Raw genomic sequence first — 20,534 nt, 5'->3', positions numbered from 1 at the left:
TTGGATTATTAGGTATCAGCTGTAGTTAAGATGTACGGACTCATACGCAATTCAATCAACAATATTTATTATTATTACAGAAGTAAACAGTTCCCTAACTTTCACCAAGTGGTTGATATTGACGAAGACACAATTTCTTTCATTTTTGGGATTTAATTAAGACCTTTTCAAGTTTCTATCAAGCTGTATGAGCACTGAAAGTGGTTCAATATGCACAATTTAGGAGGATTTATTGGCACAAATTAAAACTATTGAATTGAGTAAACCGGACGGTTGGATGAAACCTCGTTATACATTTGAACTGTTAATGTTCATCTCACGAGGCGGTGATGACTGCTGTGGGAGGAGCCTGTTGTAATACCAACCATGTCACTTTTACTTGACTAGAAGTAACCAGAATTACGAAATCCAGCTTCACTATAAAGGACCACTTTCTGTCCTATTATCAATTAATCACCGTAATGGGTTTGGTTTCACCGTGGGTGGATGTGTAAAAGCTCTAAGTAATTTTGTTCTCCTGTATCTTTTGTTTTCTTTAACTGCTGCATTGAGACACAAGACAGCACATGTTAAATCCTGCCAGAGTATCTTGCATCAGTAGGTAGAACTAAAATGAAACGTGTCCTGTCCCGTCTCGAGTACCTGCTGATGCAGTCGATCGAGTTTCTGTCAAGTGACAGAAAATGTCATTTAGATGCATTGAGAGGATTTTTATAAACATAAAAGCAATCGCCTCATTAATATTGGACAGATGGGGATAGCACCTTTGGTCTTTCTGCATGGCTCCCCTGTATCTGCATGGGCATGTGACCTGTCCGTCATGTGACCTGTCCATCATCTCTTGGTCAACATCCCACACGTTTTCGTATGTGCACATTTGCGTCTTGATTATTTCTTCCGAAATTTCCAACCAAACATTTCTAAATCGAGATCTCTCTCCCATCCCACCACCTCCTACACATTTTCTTTTTCTTTTTTTTTTTTCCTGTCTGCAGAAAAGTTACTCAATAAAATGTAAAAAGTAACAGCATGACTCAGGATTAAAGTATTTTTTATTCAGAGGTGTATTGTTGCATCACAGGTGTCATATCAATCCGTACAGAGCCAGTATGCCTGAAGATACATTTTCATTCCACAATCAATTCAAGCTACTACATGCTTCGTATCCTCTGACTCACAAACAAAAAGTCTGTTGTTGTAAAAGCTGCTTGTCTGTTTTGTGTACGTGTGTGTGTGTGTGTGTGTGTGTGTGTGTGTGTGTGTGTGTGTGTGGGGGTGTGTTGCTATCGATGCGAGGACGGATTGTCTATTCTTACCCTTCAATGTAAGGACATTTTTCCTGGTCGTGTTTTAAGGTAAAGATGTGGTTTAAAGTTGGAAGTTTAGAAATGTAAAGTTGAAGGTTGGAGTTGTGCATTAAGCTGACGGTTAAGGTCACCTGTAAGTGTCCTGATATCAACCTCTATTTCAGGAGTCAATGAACACAAGTAGAATTTAATACTGCCACGGATGGAGATTCACACAGTTGCCTCTTAAACATGCGTTCCCGCTGACAACCGGCCGTGTTGTGAATGTAATGTTTCACGTGTTTTGGTGCTTTGCGTGTTTATTGAAGGATATTCCACCACAGGGCACATCCCAGAATAAAAAATGTTAATAGATGAAAACAACAGAAACTCCTGGATTTGTATTTGCTGCAGATGGTTTGTAAAGCAGCTAAACATCCGTCTGTATTTTTTACCAAGCAGCGGCAATTATGGAGCCCCCTAAAGGTCAAAGGCGAGAACTGTTTTAAGGAAAGTTTTTGCATTATGTCGCAATAACATTTTGTATTACTTTTGAATACTATTTTGTTACCTCTTGAAAACTTACTTGGAGGTAACTCAAAAGTTATAATGACCTTGCAAAACTTTCGCATTGCCATGCAACTAATTATTTATCGCTTTACAAATACTTTTCGTTAACTTGCAATATCTTTGCGTTACCCTAAAACAAGTTTTGTGTTACCTTACACTACCTACTTGTTACTGTAAAATTAGCTTTGCGTCACTTCTCAATTTGCGTTATTTCGCAATTTTTCTGACACCCGGAAACAAGTTTTGCGTTACCTCGCAACACTTTTGTGTTAATTCACAGTAAATTTTGCGTTACCTCGCAATTGGTTTTGTATGTCCATCAGATATTCCCTTTTATTTCCAAACAAGACTCCCAACAGTGTGAGCGTTCTGGAATCGGTCATCATGTTTTGTTAGTTAGCTTAAAATATATTTACATTTTTCAAAACACTTTTGTTGAAAACGTTATGAGGACATTTCATGCTCAGAAAAAAACCAAAAGTAGGCAGTGAAGTCAGATTATTGCATGTTACACATTGTTTTTCCTAAATGAATATTGTCTTGATATATAATGGACATCAGAGCTGATGAATGAGACACAACGAAAGGTTTCCAGTCGTAACAATTTTAATTTCCTGTCATGAACTCGATCGAGCACAAGAAAAGCCAAGAGAGACAGAAAGAGCATAATATTACAGAGATGATAGATGCCATCCGTTTTCACCTTCATGTCACAGAAGTGAGAACAAAACAAAACGAGAATAAAAACTTGGTTCAGCTTGTTTTTTTTCTCCAGTGATAAAAGCTAAAAAAAAAATAAAAGAAGAAAACTAACAATGTTCAGATCCTTTTTGAGAACACACAGATGTATAATACAGAAACACTACAATACTTTTTTGATTTTTTTGATTTATACATCCCCCGCCCCTCCTCACCCTCTCTACGTTACTCCTGAAGCCGAGAGCAGTACGATCACAGATGAACAAATATCAAGTACTGTACACAGAACTCTGCCGCCCCAATCTGCAGGATTTTACCAACGTCGACTCTTCGACCGCCAACAGGGGGCGTAAAAGTGCTTTCTTTCTGGTGAAGGTGGTTTGACGAGCTCGAATTGTTTTTTCACTCGATAAGTGTTTTTGAATTAGAGAATCGACAGCGTATGGTCGATCGCAAATCAGGAGTCGATTTGGAGACTGATGTTTTAAAAAAAAAAGAAAAATAAAATCACAGTGGATGTAGTTACACTGCTTGAACAAAGGGGGCGCCAAACTCAGGTGGCAGGTTGGGGCTTGAAGCAGACTTCAGGAAACTCTCCTGTCTAACCATTACAAAGGCCGTGTGTGTGTGTGTGTGTGTGTGTGTGTGTGTGTGTGTGTGTGTGTGTGTGTGTGTGTGTGTGTGTGCGTGTGCCATATTTATCAAATCATCTACTCCCAAATGAAACCACACACTTCCTGTGTCCGTTTCACAATAAAACCCCCTCAGCTTCTCAGGAGGCAACCTCTCCTTCGAAGGGCTTTTATTGTGAAACAGGGAGTGTTGTCTTTCATTGACAAAGTTTCATGTAATGAAAAATACAGATAAAAATAATGCAACTAGTGCAATTTCTAGATTTTTTCCCCAGGATTTATGTTAAGTAGATTTTGATTTGAGAACGTTCAATGTAAATGTCAATATTTCATGTGTGTGTGTGTGTTGGGGGGTATTAACATCAGCTGCTGGGTGGATCTTACAGGGCCAATCGTACATACTCAGGTTCAAGTCGACTGCATTCTTCTCAGAAGGAGTGAAGGTGATCGTAGAGGGTGGACGGTACTTAAATAAGACACCAGCTTCGTCTTTCCAGCGCTGTTACACAATCCTCCGGCGGCCATTTTTGGGCCATTCTGCGACCCTTCATTTGTTTAAGATCAATAAATCGGTCGAATCGCGGCCACACTTACATCAGTGGATGGTTTTTTTGGTCATATTTAAAAAAATGTCCAGGTCGTAAAATGTCGCAAGCAGCTATAAATATACTTAAACATATATAAAGTTGATCTCCTCGTACAGTAGTTGAAATCCTTCATCGGGAGGGTATTATTAGTTCTGAGGAATGTTGGTTTCTGTTTTGTTGACAGAATTAGGCTCATTTGGATCTTTTATTGTGTCGACTCACTTCACGTTTTTTTCTTTTGTTCCTTTTTGTTTTGTAAGTTTAACAGTTTTTTTTTTTTTTTTTTTTTTTTAAATATAAGAAATCTTAGAAAAATGTGACACCTTTTCGAAAGGAGACCGAAACCAACCGCCCTCAGGTCACCTGCAACCACTCAGCTTGTGTGTTATTGTTGTTTTTGGTTGTTGTACAGCAAAAAAAAAATAAATTATAATTTCCAAACGCCACAGAATGTCACAAAGACTCCGAAGCATTTAAAAAAAAAGAAAGAAAAGAAAAGTCTACAAGTTTAATCGATGTAGATCTGCAGAGGGGAAACAGAGAGGTGGAAATGTGACTGGCTTCTGAAGGGCGAAGTCCAAAACCAGCTGTGCTCAAAAAATTACCACGAAAAATGTCACAGAAGGGTTAAAAAGAAAGAAACAAAATAAAATAAAATCACACGTGCTCGGTAAAAGTGCTAAACTACACTTGAAATTCAATGTAAAGATGGTCAGATGACAAAAAAAAAGACATTCTCCAAAACAGAGCCTGCTCATGTTTGACCGACGCGATCGAAATGACCAAAACCTAAAAAACGTCCGCGCTGCGCTGCACGTCGACCTCTGATGACATCACGCCAGTAAGCTACACAAGAACATCATTACACGTCCTTTTTTTATTTTACAGTAGGAGCGACCCGACAAAAATGTCCGCTCGCGCTAATCTATAGTAACACACTGTGAACCCGTTTCAGAGGCCCAGAAACCGGTCCGTTCATTTATATGAACAGATTTTAGCTGCCGATACGTAGCAAAGTGACGGTGGCGGATGTTCCTGTGAAATCAGCTGGAATCAGTCGCATTTTAAGGACGTTTTCAGGAGGCTAAACTCCTGGAGGACCTCCAGGGCCTTACAAACAGATCATTAAACTTCATCCTGAATGCCCAGATTCTTGATAACTATCCTGGTGAAAACCTAATTTGGCTTATTTACAAGCGTTTTGACAACATACGATATTACTAGAAACGACAGGTTGGAGTTAAAGTAGAACAAGTTCTCCGACGGGGTGTTTGTATGCAGGTGTATATTTGCAGCTTTAAAAAAAACACGAAATATTGAATTTCTTACGTTTGTAGCTGCTTCTGTGTCGGTACAATAAATACGGGCTGGTGGCAGCAGTTTAAGACAATAATGTCGTTTTTTTGTTTGTTTTATAGTTTGTATAAATAATTTGAGACGTTTTGTTTCTTCGCACGTTCCTTTAAGCTCGAAAACCCCGAATGTCTGCGAGAGGTCGGAGGTCATCTGACTGATGTTTGAAGCCCTTCTGGAAACTGTCAGGAGCCCAAAAAATAAATCCCATTTTCACCTCTGTGTTTGCCCCTCGGGGACGTTTGTGACTGCAGAGTTGGAGCATGTTTAGATGCTCCGAGTCGGAGGCGTCATCGGGGGGGGGGGGGGGGGGCCCTCTCTTGGCTGGCCAGGTGGTGACTAACGTGGAGTTGGACAGTCTTGTCTCCGCTCGCCCTAGGTGTTCTGCAGGGAAGACGACAACAAAGACACGGTAAGTTAACAGAGGAGGATGTTTCCAACTGATGTTATCAACCAGCAGTGATGTTATCAACCAGCAGTGATGTTATCAACCAGCAGTGATGTTATCAACCAGCAGTGATGTTATCAACCAGCAGTGATGTTATCAACTGTTAGGAGAAATAGTAACTCATTGTCAGTGTGTAAATTAAGTTACTGTTATGTGTGTATAGTTTCCGTTAGTCTATGCATTAAACTGTAGTTGAAATGTCTCATACTGCATGCACATTCCACGAGTTCCTCACTTGCAGTATATGGCCCCTTGGGGGAAGGAGGAACTGGCTTATCTAGTTTAGCACACATAGGTTAAAAGCAAATGGATGTTAAAAGCAAACATACCCATATAGGAGACAAAGAGACCACATGCTGTTTTATAACCCCATGTATACAATAAAAGGAGCAAAGAGGGAAGTATGTGTTGGAGTTGGCTGATGCCAGGTGAAGAGCTTACAACTCTAAGACCTGCACGGACTTCCCTTGCTGCAAGTAAAACTCAGATTTGGGTCCAAGCCTTGTTTTGTCTGACTGTGGGTTTGATTCTTATCCTATCAGCGCTATGTTATAGTTCTGAACCTAACATACAACTTGGTCCTTCGAGCCGGATCCCAAGATATCGCCGCCCAGTGAGGAGGGAGAGGACACACCGGAGTCTGTCGACAGCCAGGACATCTAGGATGCCTGCAAAAAGACCTGGGGCGTGAATTCGTGGCCAGGCCGGTGCTATAACGTCTGAACTCCCCTCGGTGGACGATGATTGACGGGATCCTGAATCACCCAGGGAGACAGAAACAACGCTAAAAGTAAGGAAAGAGTACGGCTCTATAACCGTGAATGCGCAATTAGGTAACTCCGCCGTAAGGGAGGTTAACAGAGAGCTCGAGCGAATGTGTGTGTGTGTGTGTGTGTGTGTGTGTGTGTGCGTGTGTGTGAATGCCACTAGTGGAAACAACAGCACAGGAGGAAACCTAACGGTGTAAACGTAATCCTGTGGTCTGTTAAAGTACACATAGTAGTGGATTAAGGAAAATAGGTCCTGAAAAAGACACGTAGTCTGTAAAGGACACAAAGAATATTGACATAATGGGGAGTGAAAACAGAAAGCCTGCCTTAGAGGGAGACGCCAAGTTTATGGAACGGGCATATCCAGGCAGCACCAGATTCCTAGATAACTGGAAGAGAAAGTTTGATTTTGACGGAAGATTAATGGAAGGGCAATGTAAGAAAGTAGTAGAAGGATTGATACTGAGTGTGTCGGGAAAGACAGGGAAAGACAAGCGGCGAAAGGAAGAACAGTTAAGTGTAGCTAGAAAATGGTTAGAGCAAGTAAAAAAAAGGAAAAAAGCAGGGAGAGATAAGCGTACTACGCTGCAAGCCACGGCAGTCGTAAATCAGGATGAAGAGACAGGACCCCCGTCTGATATACATAGACAGCGGAGGGAAGAAGCAGAGAGAGCAGTTAGAGAGTTGGAAAGATTAGACGCAGAAGAGGAGCGCCAGAGACAACAGGAAGAAGAAGAGGAACGAAAAGTGAAAAACGAAATAGGCCCGACTGCAGCTCAACTAACTAGTCCCATGAAAACTAGAAGTCAGACAGCTGGAGCAGCTGGCGTGTATCCAGCGTTGACAGCCTATAAAGAAAAATACGGCATAACACAAAAAAACAACGAATGTGAAGGCTGTGGCACAGGACCCGACCCCCCACCAAAATATAACTCTGAAACATACCCCCTAATGGCGGTGGCTAACCCTCATTTCGGCATAAACGGTGACCAAGAACGAACTATTGACGTATACAGACCATGGACGGAGAGCGAATGTGCGGAAGCATGTAAAAGCTTAGGAGACTATGTCACTGATGTGGAGGGATGGATAGAGAGACATAAACAGTTAAGAGACTCCTACCGCCTAAATGGCATAGAAGTAGAACAAACGTTTAAAAGATGTCTCACATATAATTGGAATAGAGTAAGAAGAGTGTACACAGGGAAAGCAGCGGATGGTAACGTCCTAGGCTACGGTACAGCAGAACTAAATGCCCAGATACAACCCGTGTATGACAGCATGACCGAAGTATTCCGACGGAGACCAGACTACGCTAAAATAGCACAATGTAGACAAAAGGAAGGAGAGGACGTACATGAATACAGGACAAGACTGGAGGGAGTGTTCAGACAGAACAGCGGACTACACGACGACGGTAATCCAGATGGCCCATATCAACAACAACTAAAACAGGCTCTGATGTTAGGCCTCCACCAGAGCATAGCTGACTTTATCAAAAAACACAATGTCAACCACCCGACAGACGGACTCGTCCCGTGTATGAACTGGGCTCAACACGCCCAAAGTATTATAAAAAAGAAAAAGAAAAGGACGGCAGAAACTACAGCCACATACTTATTAGACTATGAGGAACCATCACAAGTCTTTTTCCTCGGCCCGCCCAGAGGCAGGGGGCGTGGAGGAAGGGGGAGAGGCAGAGGAGGATGGGCTCCACTGCGCTACCCCGGAGGCAGGGATGACAGCTGTTGGAGGTGTGGCAAAAAAGGACACTATGCACGAGACTGCAGAGCAGAAGACAACTCTGACCAACATGACGAAGAATACAAACAGCCACCCCCACATAACCCATTTCACAATAAATGACTAGAGAAGGAAAAGGGAGGAAAGGATCAAAGTAGTGTGGATGAGCCACCCATACTAGATCTTACTGAAGTATTATTAAATTTCTCGGGAGATCATGAAAAACCCACAAGAGAATTGGAAGTAAACGGAAAAACCATCACATTTTTATGTGATTCAGGTGCGGACAAAACAGTTTTAAAACAACACGTGCCTGGTTTAACACCATCAAATGGACGTATTTTTGTGAAATCCGCAAATGGACAGCTTAACTGTCATCGCACGTCCAAACCGGTATGGATACGAGACTCACAATCAGGAGAGGAAACCCGAAGTTCAGTGGTAATCTGTCCTGAGTGTCCAGTCAACCTGTTAGGGAGAGACTTACTCTTAGCTATGAAAATATCTATAGTTCCTACCTCTAAAGGAATGGTCGCAGTGGGGAAAGGGGAGGCTGTCGACACACTAGTGGTGCAGAATCATAGCGAACCTCGTTACTACTGGTCCCTCGACATGCCTCAACCAGACCCTACTCACACTGGAGAACAACTCCTAAAGTTTGCAAGGAAAAAACAAACAGGCCAGTATCAAGAACAACATGCGGATCAGATGCATGTGACCCTGAGGTTTAAACATACCCCAGGACCAGATTTACTCTACAATGAAAAGGTTCAGAAACTAGGACCTCAGAGAATCACGTTAAAAACAATGTACACTGATGGAAAAGGAAAAACAGGATGTAGTGTTGTGCTATCCAAACCAGCCCAAGAGCTGTATTACAATTTTGGTATTGTACCACACGTGTCAATCACCAAACCAAGTAAAGCTGCATGGAAAGAAATAGGTCCCTTCGTAACCAAAGGAGACAAACTCCAAACCTGGAAAAAAGATGAGTCTGGGTGGGAAGTAAACGAGACTGGAACCATGTACCGGAAAATCCTGAACTGGTTTCTACCGGTATCACCTCATGTGCACCTGTCTGCATACGAGGATGATATAGTTGAATGATATATAACTGATCTAAAGAACTATCCTGAATTGACGCAAGTCCCATCGTCATTCTGGTCAAAAGGGAAAACAGATGTAGGATTAATGACTACAGTAAAACCGGTAAAAATTAAAGCCAAAACAAATTATAGGCCAAGAGTGCGTCAATACCCATTAAAACCGGATGCCGAAAAAGGCATCAAACCAGTAATAAAAGACATGATAAGAGCAGGAATCTTAATAGAAGCCCCCGAAGCTACATGTAATACACCTATTTTTCCAGTTAAAAAGGCAGATTCAGACAACTGGAGGATGATTCAAGATTTAAGAGCGGTTAATGAAGCTGTTGAGAGTATGGCCCCATGTGTACCCGACCCACACACATTATTGAATCAGTTGAAAGCAGATAAAAAGGTGTTTACGGTAGTAGATCTAAGCAACGCATTTTTCTCCATCCCAGTGGACAAAGATTCACAGGGGTGGTTCGGGTTTACAATAGAGGGAAGAAAATATACGTACACCAGGCTCCCACAAGGGTACTGTGATAGCCCCACTATATTTTCAATGGCAATACAGAACTGCTTGGCAGATTTCCCTACACCTGAACATTCACAGGTGATAGTGTATGTCGATGACATATTGATTGCAGCAGACACCAAGGAACACTGCATACACACGTCCATAGCATTGCTGAAACACCTCGCTCAAACAGGAAATAAGGCATCACTGTCTAAACTACAGTGGATGCAAGAGGAAGTGACCTTTTTAGGTCATGTGGTCAGTGGTGACGGAAGACGCATACAAGAAGAAAGGAAACAAGCTATAACGCAGACACCAAAACCACAAACTAAACGACAAATGATGCAATTCCTTGGGTTATGTAACTACTGTAGATTATGGATCCCAAACTATGCAGAGCAGACTCAACCCCTGCTAGATCTCATCAATGCAAGTCCAATGAACCTCTCTGAAAAGATTAAATGGTCACTGGAAGGAGAAACAGCATTAGTAGCCCTTAAACAAGCATTAACCAGTGCCACGGTTCTGGGACTGCCGGACTATGATAAACCTTTCACACAAACAGTGGACTGCAAAGGTCCGTTTATGACATCGGTACTGACACAAGAATATGGAGGAAAAATGAAGCCAGTAGCTTTCTACTCTAAAAGATTGGACCCAGTGGCGTGTGCACTACCCCCGTGTGTAAGAGCAGTATGCGCAGCAGCACAAGCCGTACAGTGCTCCGCGGAAGTGGTGTTGTTTCACCAATTAACACTGCTAGTCACACACGAGGTGGATGTTCTGATGACACAAACTAAAATGACATTCTTATCACCAGCAAGACATCTCGCTATAATATCGGTACTGCTATCACAGCCACACATAACTCTGAAGCGATGCACCACATTAAATCCATCCACACTCATGCCCACGCCAGAAGACGGTACACCACACAACTGTAAAGCCTTGACAGAACAAATGTGCAAACCCAGACCAGACTTAACCGACATACCCCTAATAGAAGGTATGACACTGTATGTTGACGGTTCAAGTTCAAAGTCACCAGATGGAAAAACACAAACAGGATTCGCTGTGGTCACAGACAAAGAAATTGTACAGGCGAAAAAATTAGCCTCGAACCTCTCAGCCCAGGCGGCTGAAGTTATAGCCTTAACAGAAGCATGCAAAATAGCACAAGATCAGAGCGTCACTATATATACTGATAGTCAATATGCATTCTCCACGCTACATTTATTTGCAGCCCAATGGGCACGGAGAGGAATGACCACATCCACAGGAAAACCTGTCGAGCACGCAGACTTATTAAAAGAACTCCTTAAAGCAGTCCTGTTACCAAAAAGAATAGCAGTATGCAAATGTGCAGCGCATACAAAGAAAACGGACAGAGTAAGCAAAGGCAATGCATTTGCCGATAAAACAGCCAAAGAAGCAGCAACAGGACAATATGGCATATACACCATAGTCCATCAGAAACCAAACGAGGAAATCGAACCAATATCTAATGAAATTTTAATAGATATGCAAGCAAATTCACCAACATCAGAAAAACAGCTATGGTTAAAAAAATGGAGCACAAATACAAAATGGCATATATCACATAAACAACAAACCTGTACTACCACGAAACCTATACAAAACAGCAGCCATTTTGAGTCATGGGCCTTGCCATGTCTCAACAGGAGGGATGGTTGAAGGGATACATCAACATTTCTATACAATAGGATTCAATTCATACTCAAAAAATTTTTGTAGACCATGCTTAATCTGCTGTAAACATAACTCCCAAGGAAACGTCAGACCAAAACGCGGTGTATTCCCGAGAGCTGAACACCCGTTTGAAATAATACACATGGATTTTATTGAATTAAATAAAAAAAATAACTTCCAATATTGTTTGGTTCTGATATGCCCATTCTCCAAATGGGTGGAGATTATCCCAAGCAGAAAGGCAGATGCTATAACAGTAGCTAAAGCTATATGCAAAAACATCATCCCACAGCATGGCATTCCCAGAATACTATACAGTGATAATGGCTCACACTTTGTAAATGATGTGATAACATACCTAGCGCAACACTTAGGAATAACATTAAAAAATCACTGCTCGTACCATCCACAAAGTGCAGGGTTAGTGGAAAGAGCAAACGGTACGGTGAAATTAAGGCTACGAAAAACTATGGAGCAAACAGGAAGGACCTGGCCAGAATGTATAGATCTGGTAAAAATGTACATGAGAATAACCCCAACTGAAAATGGACTAACTCCATTTGAAATAGTAAATGGTAGACCGTTCAAATTACCATTATTTTATGACGATGAAGAAAAAGAACAAGAAGAAAACACATTAACTGATTGGATGTGTAAAATGATGAAAGGAAAAGAAATAATGAGTGCAAATAATCTGCCAGACCACGTTGTGTCCCCACAGGAAAATCCAGTCAAAGCCGGTGACCGGGTGCTGATCAAGGTCATCAAAAGGAAGTGTTGGTCCAACCCCCGCTGGACTGGACCATACCAAGTCCTCCTGACCACACCAACGGCCGTAAAAATCGCGGAGAGAGGCACCTGGATACATTTGAGCCACTGCAAGAGAGTGACCCCCTTGTCTGCTGCCAACAGCGGGTAACGGTGGAAGTCTGGTTACAAAGGGTGGGTGTAGCTCTAGGCTCCCTGGTCTCAACCCAGTGAAGAAAACAACTGATCCGCGCCCATAGTATCCTGTCAACAATGGCATGCAGGTGGGTCCTCCCCCTTGTGGTAACAACTTTTACAGGACTCTGCCTCCTGTCACTCCGCCAAGATGACGAAGGCACGATAAGAAGGAAAAGATGGACCGATCAGCAACCAGACAAATGGACATGGATGGACGAAAACCCAAAACACTCGTGGGATACCAACATGTGGTACAGCTATGTAAAGGCCCTCGTCAGGTCGTATAATAAAAGTGATTGTTTCGTATGTTCCCACATGCCACACTCATCTACACAAGTGACCTTACATGCAAAACCTATGAACTGGACAGAAGCTAAATGCTTTTCCAGTTTCGCTGGGGTGGGGTACCAACATGAAGACATAATCATCAATGTCACCCTGGTAAAGGAAGGTGAGTCCGGATGGCTTGAGTTCACTGGACTTAAGAATGGGACATGTGACACCATGTTCTGGGTGAATTTTAACCGTACTAGTACAGGCCCTGTTGTTCCTCAGAAGGTATTCCTGAAAGATAACCCGAAATTTCCCCTGTGTTTTGAGCAAACAAAGGGCACCATCTTCTTAGGAAATTCCAGCAAACAATGTCAACATACGTATTATGGCGACGGGCAAGGGGCACCTGTGCACCAGAAAAGGCCATCCAATGGTACTTATTTAGTACAAGGAGGATGGTGGCTGTGTGGCACTAATGCATATATTACCTTACCTGTTAATTGGACTGGAGTATGTACTCCAATATTTGTAACAGATCACACGTTCATTATGGAAAAAGTACATCCTAACAATGTTCGTCGTAAACGATCAACTGATCAGTGGATGATTGATAACGGAGTTAAGCCCCACGACAGCATATGGGGAACTGACGTACCAAAAGACCGTAAACTCTGGACTGATGCATCAAAAGTAATCCTCGCGGCCCTCCCCCAATTAGGAGTGGGAAAATTAATGTTACGTTTGGAGACTGTTGACTATAGATTCCAAGTGTGGGCAAATGCATCTATAAAAGTAAATGAAGGCCAAAATAGAGAAATCATGGCACTCCGCCTCATGGTGCTCCAGAACAGGATGGTATTGGACCTCCTGACTGCATCTGAGGGAGGTGTCTGTGTGAAAATAGGAACTACATGTTGTACATACATCCCTGACGAGGTTAACACCAACATATCCACTGCCATGAATGTCCTGAGACAAATGCAATCTGTTATGACCAAAGACCACCCTGGCATAGGCAGCTGGGATATGTACTCCTGGTTGACTACAGGCCCATGGTGGCATATGTTACTGAAGATATTCATGCCTGTACTCGCGGTGTTGATAATATTCTGTGTACTCATAAGTTGTGTTATTCCTTGCCTACAGATGATGTTGCAGAAGATGGTGGCAAACACATTATTTAATTATATGCTCCTACAGCAATATGAACGGGACCCCCCTGAAAATGAGTGAAATGATTCCAAGGTCTAAAATGATGCATACATTGAAAATGTGAAAACAAGTGATGTTATGTTGATGTCACAATGATCTAAGGAATTTACAAAATGACAAACAGGAGGGAATGTTAGGAGAAATAGTAACTCATTGTCAGTGTGTAAATTAAGTTACTGTTATGTGTGTATAGTTTCCGTTAGTCTATGCATTAAACTGTAGTTGAAATGTCTCATACTGCATGCACATTCCACGAGTTCCTCACTTGCAGTATATGGCCCCTTGGGGGAAGGAGGAACTGGCTTATCTAGTTTAGCACACATAGGTTAAAAGCAAATGGATGTTAAAAGCAAACATACCCATATAGGAGACAAAGAGACCACATGCTGTTTTATAACCCCATGTATACAATAAAAGGAGCAAAGAGGGAAGTATGTGTTGGAGTTGGCTGATGCCAGGTGAAGAGCTTACAACTCTAAGACCTGCACGGACTTCCCTTGCTGCAAGTAAAACTCAGATTTGGGTCCAAGCCTTGTTTTGTCTGACTGTGGGTTTGATTCTTATCCTATCAGCGCTATGTTATAGTTCTGAACCTAACATCAACCAGCAGTGATGTTATCAACCAGCAGTGATGTTATCAACCAGCAGTGATGTTATCAACCATCAGTGATGTTATCAACCAGCAGTGATGTCATCGTTGGTTTGTGAACGTTATGAATCCTCCAGTTCAGATTCTGTCCGTCACCATCTTTGCTAGTTTGGAGCAGGAAGTGACCATATTTGGACGAGCTGGGGGAGGAGCCAGCGGTGGATCTGACCGATCTGATCGGAAACCTGACGATATTACGTCCCGCCCACCGATAGCTGTAACCTGACTGCACCACAGGCCTGTCAATCAAACAGACACGCCTCCAAAAACAGGTCTTCTTGAATCTTCTTTTCTAATGAATGAGGGATTATTTTCAGATGGACCTCCAGAAAACTAATAAGAAGGAGTGACTTTAGCTAACAACACCGAGATAACTGATGGACACATTTTATTCACTTTGGATTTGATGAGAGAAGTTGAATGGGAGTCTATGGAGCCGGAGGCTTTTTGGAGCCGACCTCTAGTGGCACTCGCTGGTATTGCAGCTGAAGACACTTCTGGATCAGAACCATTTTACAGACCTGAAGCTACGAACTCTTTTATAAACCGTCTGTGGTCTTGAGTGACCACCTGTGATTGGATCTCACCTCCGAACTCTACATGCAAACAAACATGTAGGTTACATCAAGGAAATATATAATTAAATTAGCACGAACAGCTGGGAGTAAATTGGAGAAACATTCAGAGAGGTGATGTAACTCCTCTCCTCATTCATAGTTTCCATTGTTTGCAGTCAGGTGTCCTGAATTCAAACATCTGCTTTGTATCTTTTATTGTTGACATTTACATAGATGACTCCCTCTGCTGTCTGCATGATGATAAAAACTATTGACTTTATAAAGTTTAAAATAACCACAACAGTCTGTGTTTGTTGTGCTATCGTGTCGTCGACGGTTGTCTGAAAAAATGAATAACAAACATTTGTCTCTGGTCTGTCCGGCTGTAACGTGATGTTTTGGAAGAATTACAAGTCGCTGACATCAACGATGACATTTAAAATTCATTGAGTGTTAAAGGGAAAGTTACACCAGCGGCAGCAAAACATTTACACCTCAACTAGTTTCTATGGGAGCGCAACACACACACACACACACACACACACACACACACACACACACACACACACACACACACACACACACACACACACACACAGACAGACACACCATAATAACTTGCTGAGTGTCACTCAGTGGCATCATGTGTATTTATACCAAAAGGTCTCTAACCTTTTTTTTTTATTTGCTCCTCATGTTCAGTAACATTTATTCACATAGCTGAGCTTCACCCAAACCAGCTGAATCAGCTTCTTTTATGTGAGCAAGAACAAACTGATACTCAACACACACATTTGTACCACAACAGCTTAAAATCTAGAGCATATGCATGATTTTTTTTCTGTATGCAATTCTTTACGTTTTCAATTTAAAGGGGGGTTTAAGTGTTTAAGTTCTCCAACTCAATCAGTGACACTCTTTTTAGCTCCGCCCTCTGCTGTTGCGGTCCAGATGAATATATTGTATTTATGTTGTGTACCAAATATACGAGCAGATGTTTGTTTTCTGCTTGTGCTTGTTGTGTCCTCTGATCTCTGTGTCTCACTGTGGGCGGAGCTTAAACCTCTGCTGTGTTTGTGTCCTCTGATCTCTGCGTCTCACTGTGGGCGGAGCTTAAACCTCTGCTGTGTTTGTGTCCTCTGATCTCTGTGTGTCATCCTGGTAGCTCCACGAGCAGGAAATCTCACATATCGCTGTTCATATATCATCTCTTAAGTGAGGTCTTAATGTTGTCTGAGCCGTAACGGTGACGCGTCAGCAGAAGTTCAGACCCGGTGTGGTGTGATGAGACGAAGACTGACCTCGGCACTCTGCCTCTGCATCTTGTGCACGGAGCAGGACGCCGGGTCCTCTTCCCCCGAACCGTCACGTTCCGACTCGCGCTCACGCTTTCCTGTAGTGATGCCGCCTCTGGTGTGCAAGAGGAGTCCTGAACGTGCAAAAAAAAAAATCATTATGAGAGTAACGGGGTGATTAAAGTAAAGTTTGGTTGGATGAATCCTCTTTGTGGCACCATTATTACTTAAAAAAAAAAAAAAAGGAATTTCTACATCTGACATTTTACAAAATAAGCAAATAAACAAAATTCAGGACTTTATTTAGACTTTGGAAGATACGAGCTCCCGCCTGCTTCCTACCTGGATGTTGAGGCACAGCGAACTTGTGGTAGGGTCGGCTGCTGGTGACGGTCTGGCTGGCGTCTGGCACCGAGTGGTATCCTGCAGCACAAACCGGCAACACACTTTAAACTTGGCTTTTGTACGGTTAAGTCAGTCCTTCAGAGTGTTTTTGTGATTGTTGTGAGTAAAAAATGTTTGTGGAGGATTTTTAGAGTTTGTTTTTTAATGTAATCTTGTTTTAAACGTATACCTTATAATGAGCCATACGTAATCTTTCTTTGATAATAAACATGCTGCACATCACATATAATGAGACTGACAACTTTGAAGTTAGTAATTAAAGTTTACCTCCACTTTGTTATGCTAAAGCTCATTTATCTCTTCACGCAGGTTAAGGTCCAACTAGGAAGTTAAGAGCAACTGTTTAAGAGTCAGGTGGGGGTTTACCATGCTGTTGCTGTTGTTGTTGTTGTTGTTGTTGTTGTTGCTGCTGCAGCGGTTGCAGTCGTTGCTGCTGCTGTCCGACTCTGCTGGTCCTCGTCTGTTCCTTGCTGTCGAAGTTGAGTAAGATGCTGCCGCTGCCTTTACTCGTCGCAACGGAGCTCCCCGACAGTCCAGGCACTGAAGACAGAAGAAGACGTGTCAGAGACGAAGTCTCCGTACGATGGCATCGACTCAAAAAAACCGTCTCTCATTGTTTTTAAAATGGACCTACAATGTGAGTTGTTGTTGTTGGTCCCTGGCTGCTGCTCTCCAAGAGAGAAGGCCATCATTCCTCCGTTCCCGTTCCCGTTGGTGGACGGCACCGACGCCAGCAGGCCTGAGACACACAAACACATGTTTATTTTGAAATGTATGGAGAGGAATGATTATTTAGTTTGGAGTCAGGCTGGATTTAAAGTCCTGATCTCTTACCCAGTCCCCGGTACCGGCTCAGTTGCTGGTAGATCTGCTTCATCCTCTCGATGTTGAGGCGGCTCGCCTCGGCGTGGTGCACCATGGGCTTCGGGTAGTGGACGCCGATGATGCACTTGGCGGCCGCCTGCACGGACTCGGGGGCGTTCCACGGGTCGTAGATGTACTTGGCGGGAAAACCTCGGAGGACAGGTAGGTATCGTCTGGAAGCAAAAGGGAGATTTAGACGCGCTGGTTGGGTCAACAAGAGGTGGAAGGTCGGGGAGGGAAATCAGGGAGCGACGCGGGGACGCAAAAGAGTGTTAGGAAAAAATTTAAATAAATAAATACTCCAATATCCTACAGTAGTTCAAACATGTGAAAATATTTAAAGTTATATATTTAAAAGTTTGAACAGAAAAAAAAAAAAAAAAAAAAAAGGAAGTGAGAGGAGGGAAGGGTGTTTGTTCTGTTTCACCACTGGGGGGCGATGGCAGGACCGGTTACCCACCTGATGAAGTCCCCGTTGGGGTCGGTGCGCCGGCCGAAGCCCACCGGACAGTAGCAGTGGAAGAACTGCTGGAAGAAGGAGCTGCAGGACAACCACATCCAGCTGCCTGCGTTCACGCTCCAGTCGGCGTCCAGCAGCAGCTCCTCGAACACCTGCAGGACACACGGAAACTGTTCTTAAAAGTCGTTTCTTAAAGACGATGATTTTGAAGCTTCAAAGTGAAACGGACAAATCTTTACGTACCGCACGCATTATTTTAAAATCCTTTCACTACAGCTGAATCAAGGAGAATAAACTTCCTCTACGAGATTAAATTAAGTTCCGAGACTTCCCGCCTCCTCCCGCCTCCTCCCGCCTCCTCACCTTCATGCCTTCCTCCCAGCTGATCCACAGGTCGCCCCTGGTGAGGAAGCAGGCCACGGCGTGCCGGGCCAGGTGGTGGATCCAGCCCTCCTGCCTCAGCTGAGTCATGATGGCGTCGATCCAGGGAAAGCCCGTCTTGGCCTCGGCCCACTTGGCGAGGGCCTCGGGGTTCTTGTCCCAGGGGATGCGGACGCAGATGGGGTTCCCCTCCATCTTGTCGAAGCGCGGGTTGTTGGTCGCCGCCGTGTAGAAGAACTCGCGCCACAGCAGCTGGCCGTACAGGGAGAGCGGCGGAGAGCTGTTCTTCTTCACCTGGAGACCAACAGAGAGACGTTAGGCCGACGCGTTACGCCGCGGCGGTGACACTCGTGGCTTCTCTCTACGCCGGGGGAGTCGAGCGCCGACCTTTCGGTAGAGGTCGGTGAGCTTGAAGTAGAAAAGGCGACAGGAGAGGCAGCCGAAGCGCAGGTACGGGCTGAGGCCCGTCGGGCTGGCCAGCAGCGAGTTGGAGTTCATCCTCGGACGCTCGAAGTTCGCCACCCACGCCTGGACGAGGAAACACAGACCAGAGAAACAGGACGAGTCATTTTACAACATTCAACACTCACATGAGCTGATTATTTTCCCAATAATGTCATTTTTATTAAATGTCAGGTGTCATTCGATCGACAACAAAAGTAGACTAAAGTGCTGCAAAACATGAAATAGAAATCTAAACTTGAAGCGTTTAATCTATTAAAGAAAAAATAAGCAATAAAACAAAATAATATTCAGCGTAATTAATAATAAGGAAAAAGATAAATAAATTCAAAAATCCAGTTAAAATAGTGTAAAAGCAGCAGTGACATCATTTTAAATGAGTTTGGTAATACAGACTTAAATATTTTACAGTTTTTCTCAGTCAAAAAACCTCAAAACTAAAATGATTTTGTGATTAAATTCGAGAAAATGTGTTAAAATAAATAAATGAATGAACTCCTGGCCATGCAGGGAGCTGCTAAAAAGCAGAGGTGCAGCGCTGACCTTTCTCTCCAGGTGGCGCTCTATCCTGGTCAGAGCCTCGGTCTCCCCTCCGGGCCACACGGCCGTCGGCAGACCCTCTGTGTCGAAGCCTGAAAAAAAAACATCCGTCTGGATCACAAAGCTGCTTTAAATATGAAGTCATCGGTGTGCGTTTGATGAGTCAGCGATCCTTCAGTTATATCATATAGACACCGATTTAAAAATCAGCAGGCGGCTCCCCAACCTGCTCTTAAACCCAACAAAGTCACTGAAACCTTTACAAAACAATAAAACTTGGATAACAGTGGCATAATAGCATTCATCCGTAGCTGCCTCAGGGCGGCGGTCTTTGTTTGAGGAGCAGCGAAACAGGAAAACTTCCCCACCCACAGTCTGCAGTATTACGTAATGTAACTTTCTAGCTCTTTCTTTTGAGGGTGGTGTGAGCAGGCGTGAGCAGGTTTAAGAAGGTGTGAGGAGGTGTAAGAAGGTGTGAGGAGGTGTAAGAAGGTGTGAGGAGGTGTGAGCAGGCGTGAGCAGGTTTAAGAAGGTGTGAGGAGGTGTAAGAAGGTGTGAGGAGGTGTAAGAAGGTGTGAGGAGGTGTGAGCAGGCGTGAGCACCACAAAGACTGTAAATGGCCGCCGGCCGTCTGTGAATGGAAACTCCACATCCGACCGAGAGGATCAGAAGTTTCAACATGCTGTCTGGTTAATTTATGCCATAAATAGAAGCGTGCACAGGAGGAAACACGTGGAGCGACATCCTAACAGAGCTTTGATCTCCTTGAACTTTTCAGGTGTTAGTGAAAGAGCTGCACGGGTTGTAAGCGGCAGATGGCTGAGGTGCAGTTAAGGGTATGAATGGAGACTTTATCCTGTGAATGGAAACCAAACGTGTGGATGGAGCTCAAAGAAGCGGCCACGTTTAATCCAATAGGGAGAGTTTAGACCAGCTTTAAATAGACAGACTTGCAGTTAATGCGTTCAGTTTCTCCTGAAACTAGAACTAATTATGAGTCTTTTTTTTAAATTTATTTTATTCACTTTATTAATCCCCGAGGGGAAATGTCTTCACTACAGCAGGGGGGGCTCTCAGGGGGGAGCTGC

The 20,534-nt window shown here is 43.4% G+C and overlaps 1 protein-coding gene across 1 annotated transcript in view; it reads right to left on the bottom strand.

Annotated features, from left to right (window-relative positions):
* Window positions 1-2,444: 2,444 nt before the first annotated feature.
* LOC138193623 (cryptochrome-1-like) overlaps window positions 2,445-20,534 on the bottom strand; it is a 28,866-nt gene continuing 10,776 nt past the window's right edge. Inside the window, exons 6-15 of the mRNA XM_069141758.1 lie at window positions 19,450-19,538; window positions 18,832-18,972; window positions 18,427-18,738; window positions 18,064-18,215; window positions 17,574-17,776; window positions 17,374-17,478; window positions 17,106-17,279; window positions 16,677-16,757; window positions 16,341-16,468; window positions 2,445-5,511 (exon numbers count right to left, since the gene is read on the bottom strand). Of these exons, the coding sequence (XP_068997859.1) occupies window positions 5,503-5,511; window positions 16,341-16,468; window positions 16,677-16,757; window positions 17,106-17,279; window positions 17,374-17,478; window positions 17,574-17,776; window positions 18,064-18,215; window positions 18,427-18,738; window positions 18,832-18,972; window positions 19,450-19,538 (1,394 nt within the window). The 3' untranslated portion in view covers window positions 2,445-5,502. The remainder of the gene's footprint in view (window positions 5,512-16,340; window positions 16,469-16,676; window positions 16,758-17,105; window positions 17,280-17,373; window positions 17,479-17,573; window positions 17,777-18,063; window positions 18,216-18,426; window positions 18,739-18,831; window positions 18,973-19,449; window positions 19,539-20,534) is intronic.

The sequence above is a fragment of the Embiotoca jacksoni genome, unplaced genomic scaffold, assembly GCF_022577435.1.
Source record: "Embiotoca jacksoni isolate LCO1_2020_lvr unplaced genomic scaffold, fEmbJac1.0.p SCAF_90, whole genome shotgun sequence".
Lineage (NCBI taxonomy): Eukaryota > Metazoa > Chordata > Actinopteri > Embiotocidae > Embiotoca > Embiotoca jacksoni.
The sequence above is the reverse complement of the archived record's forward strand: the minus strand, read 5'-3'. Positions and strand labels throughout refer to the sequence as shown.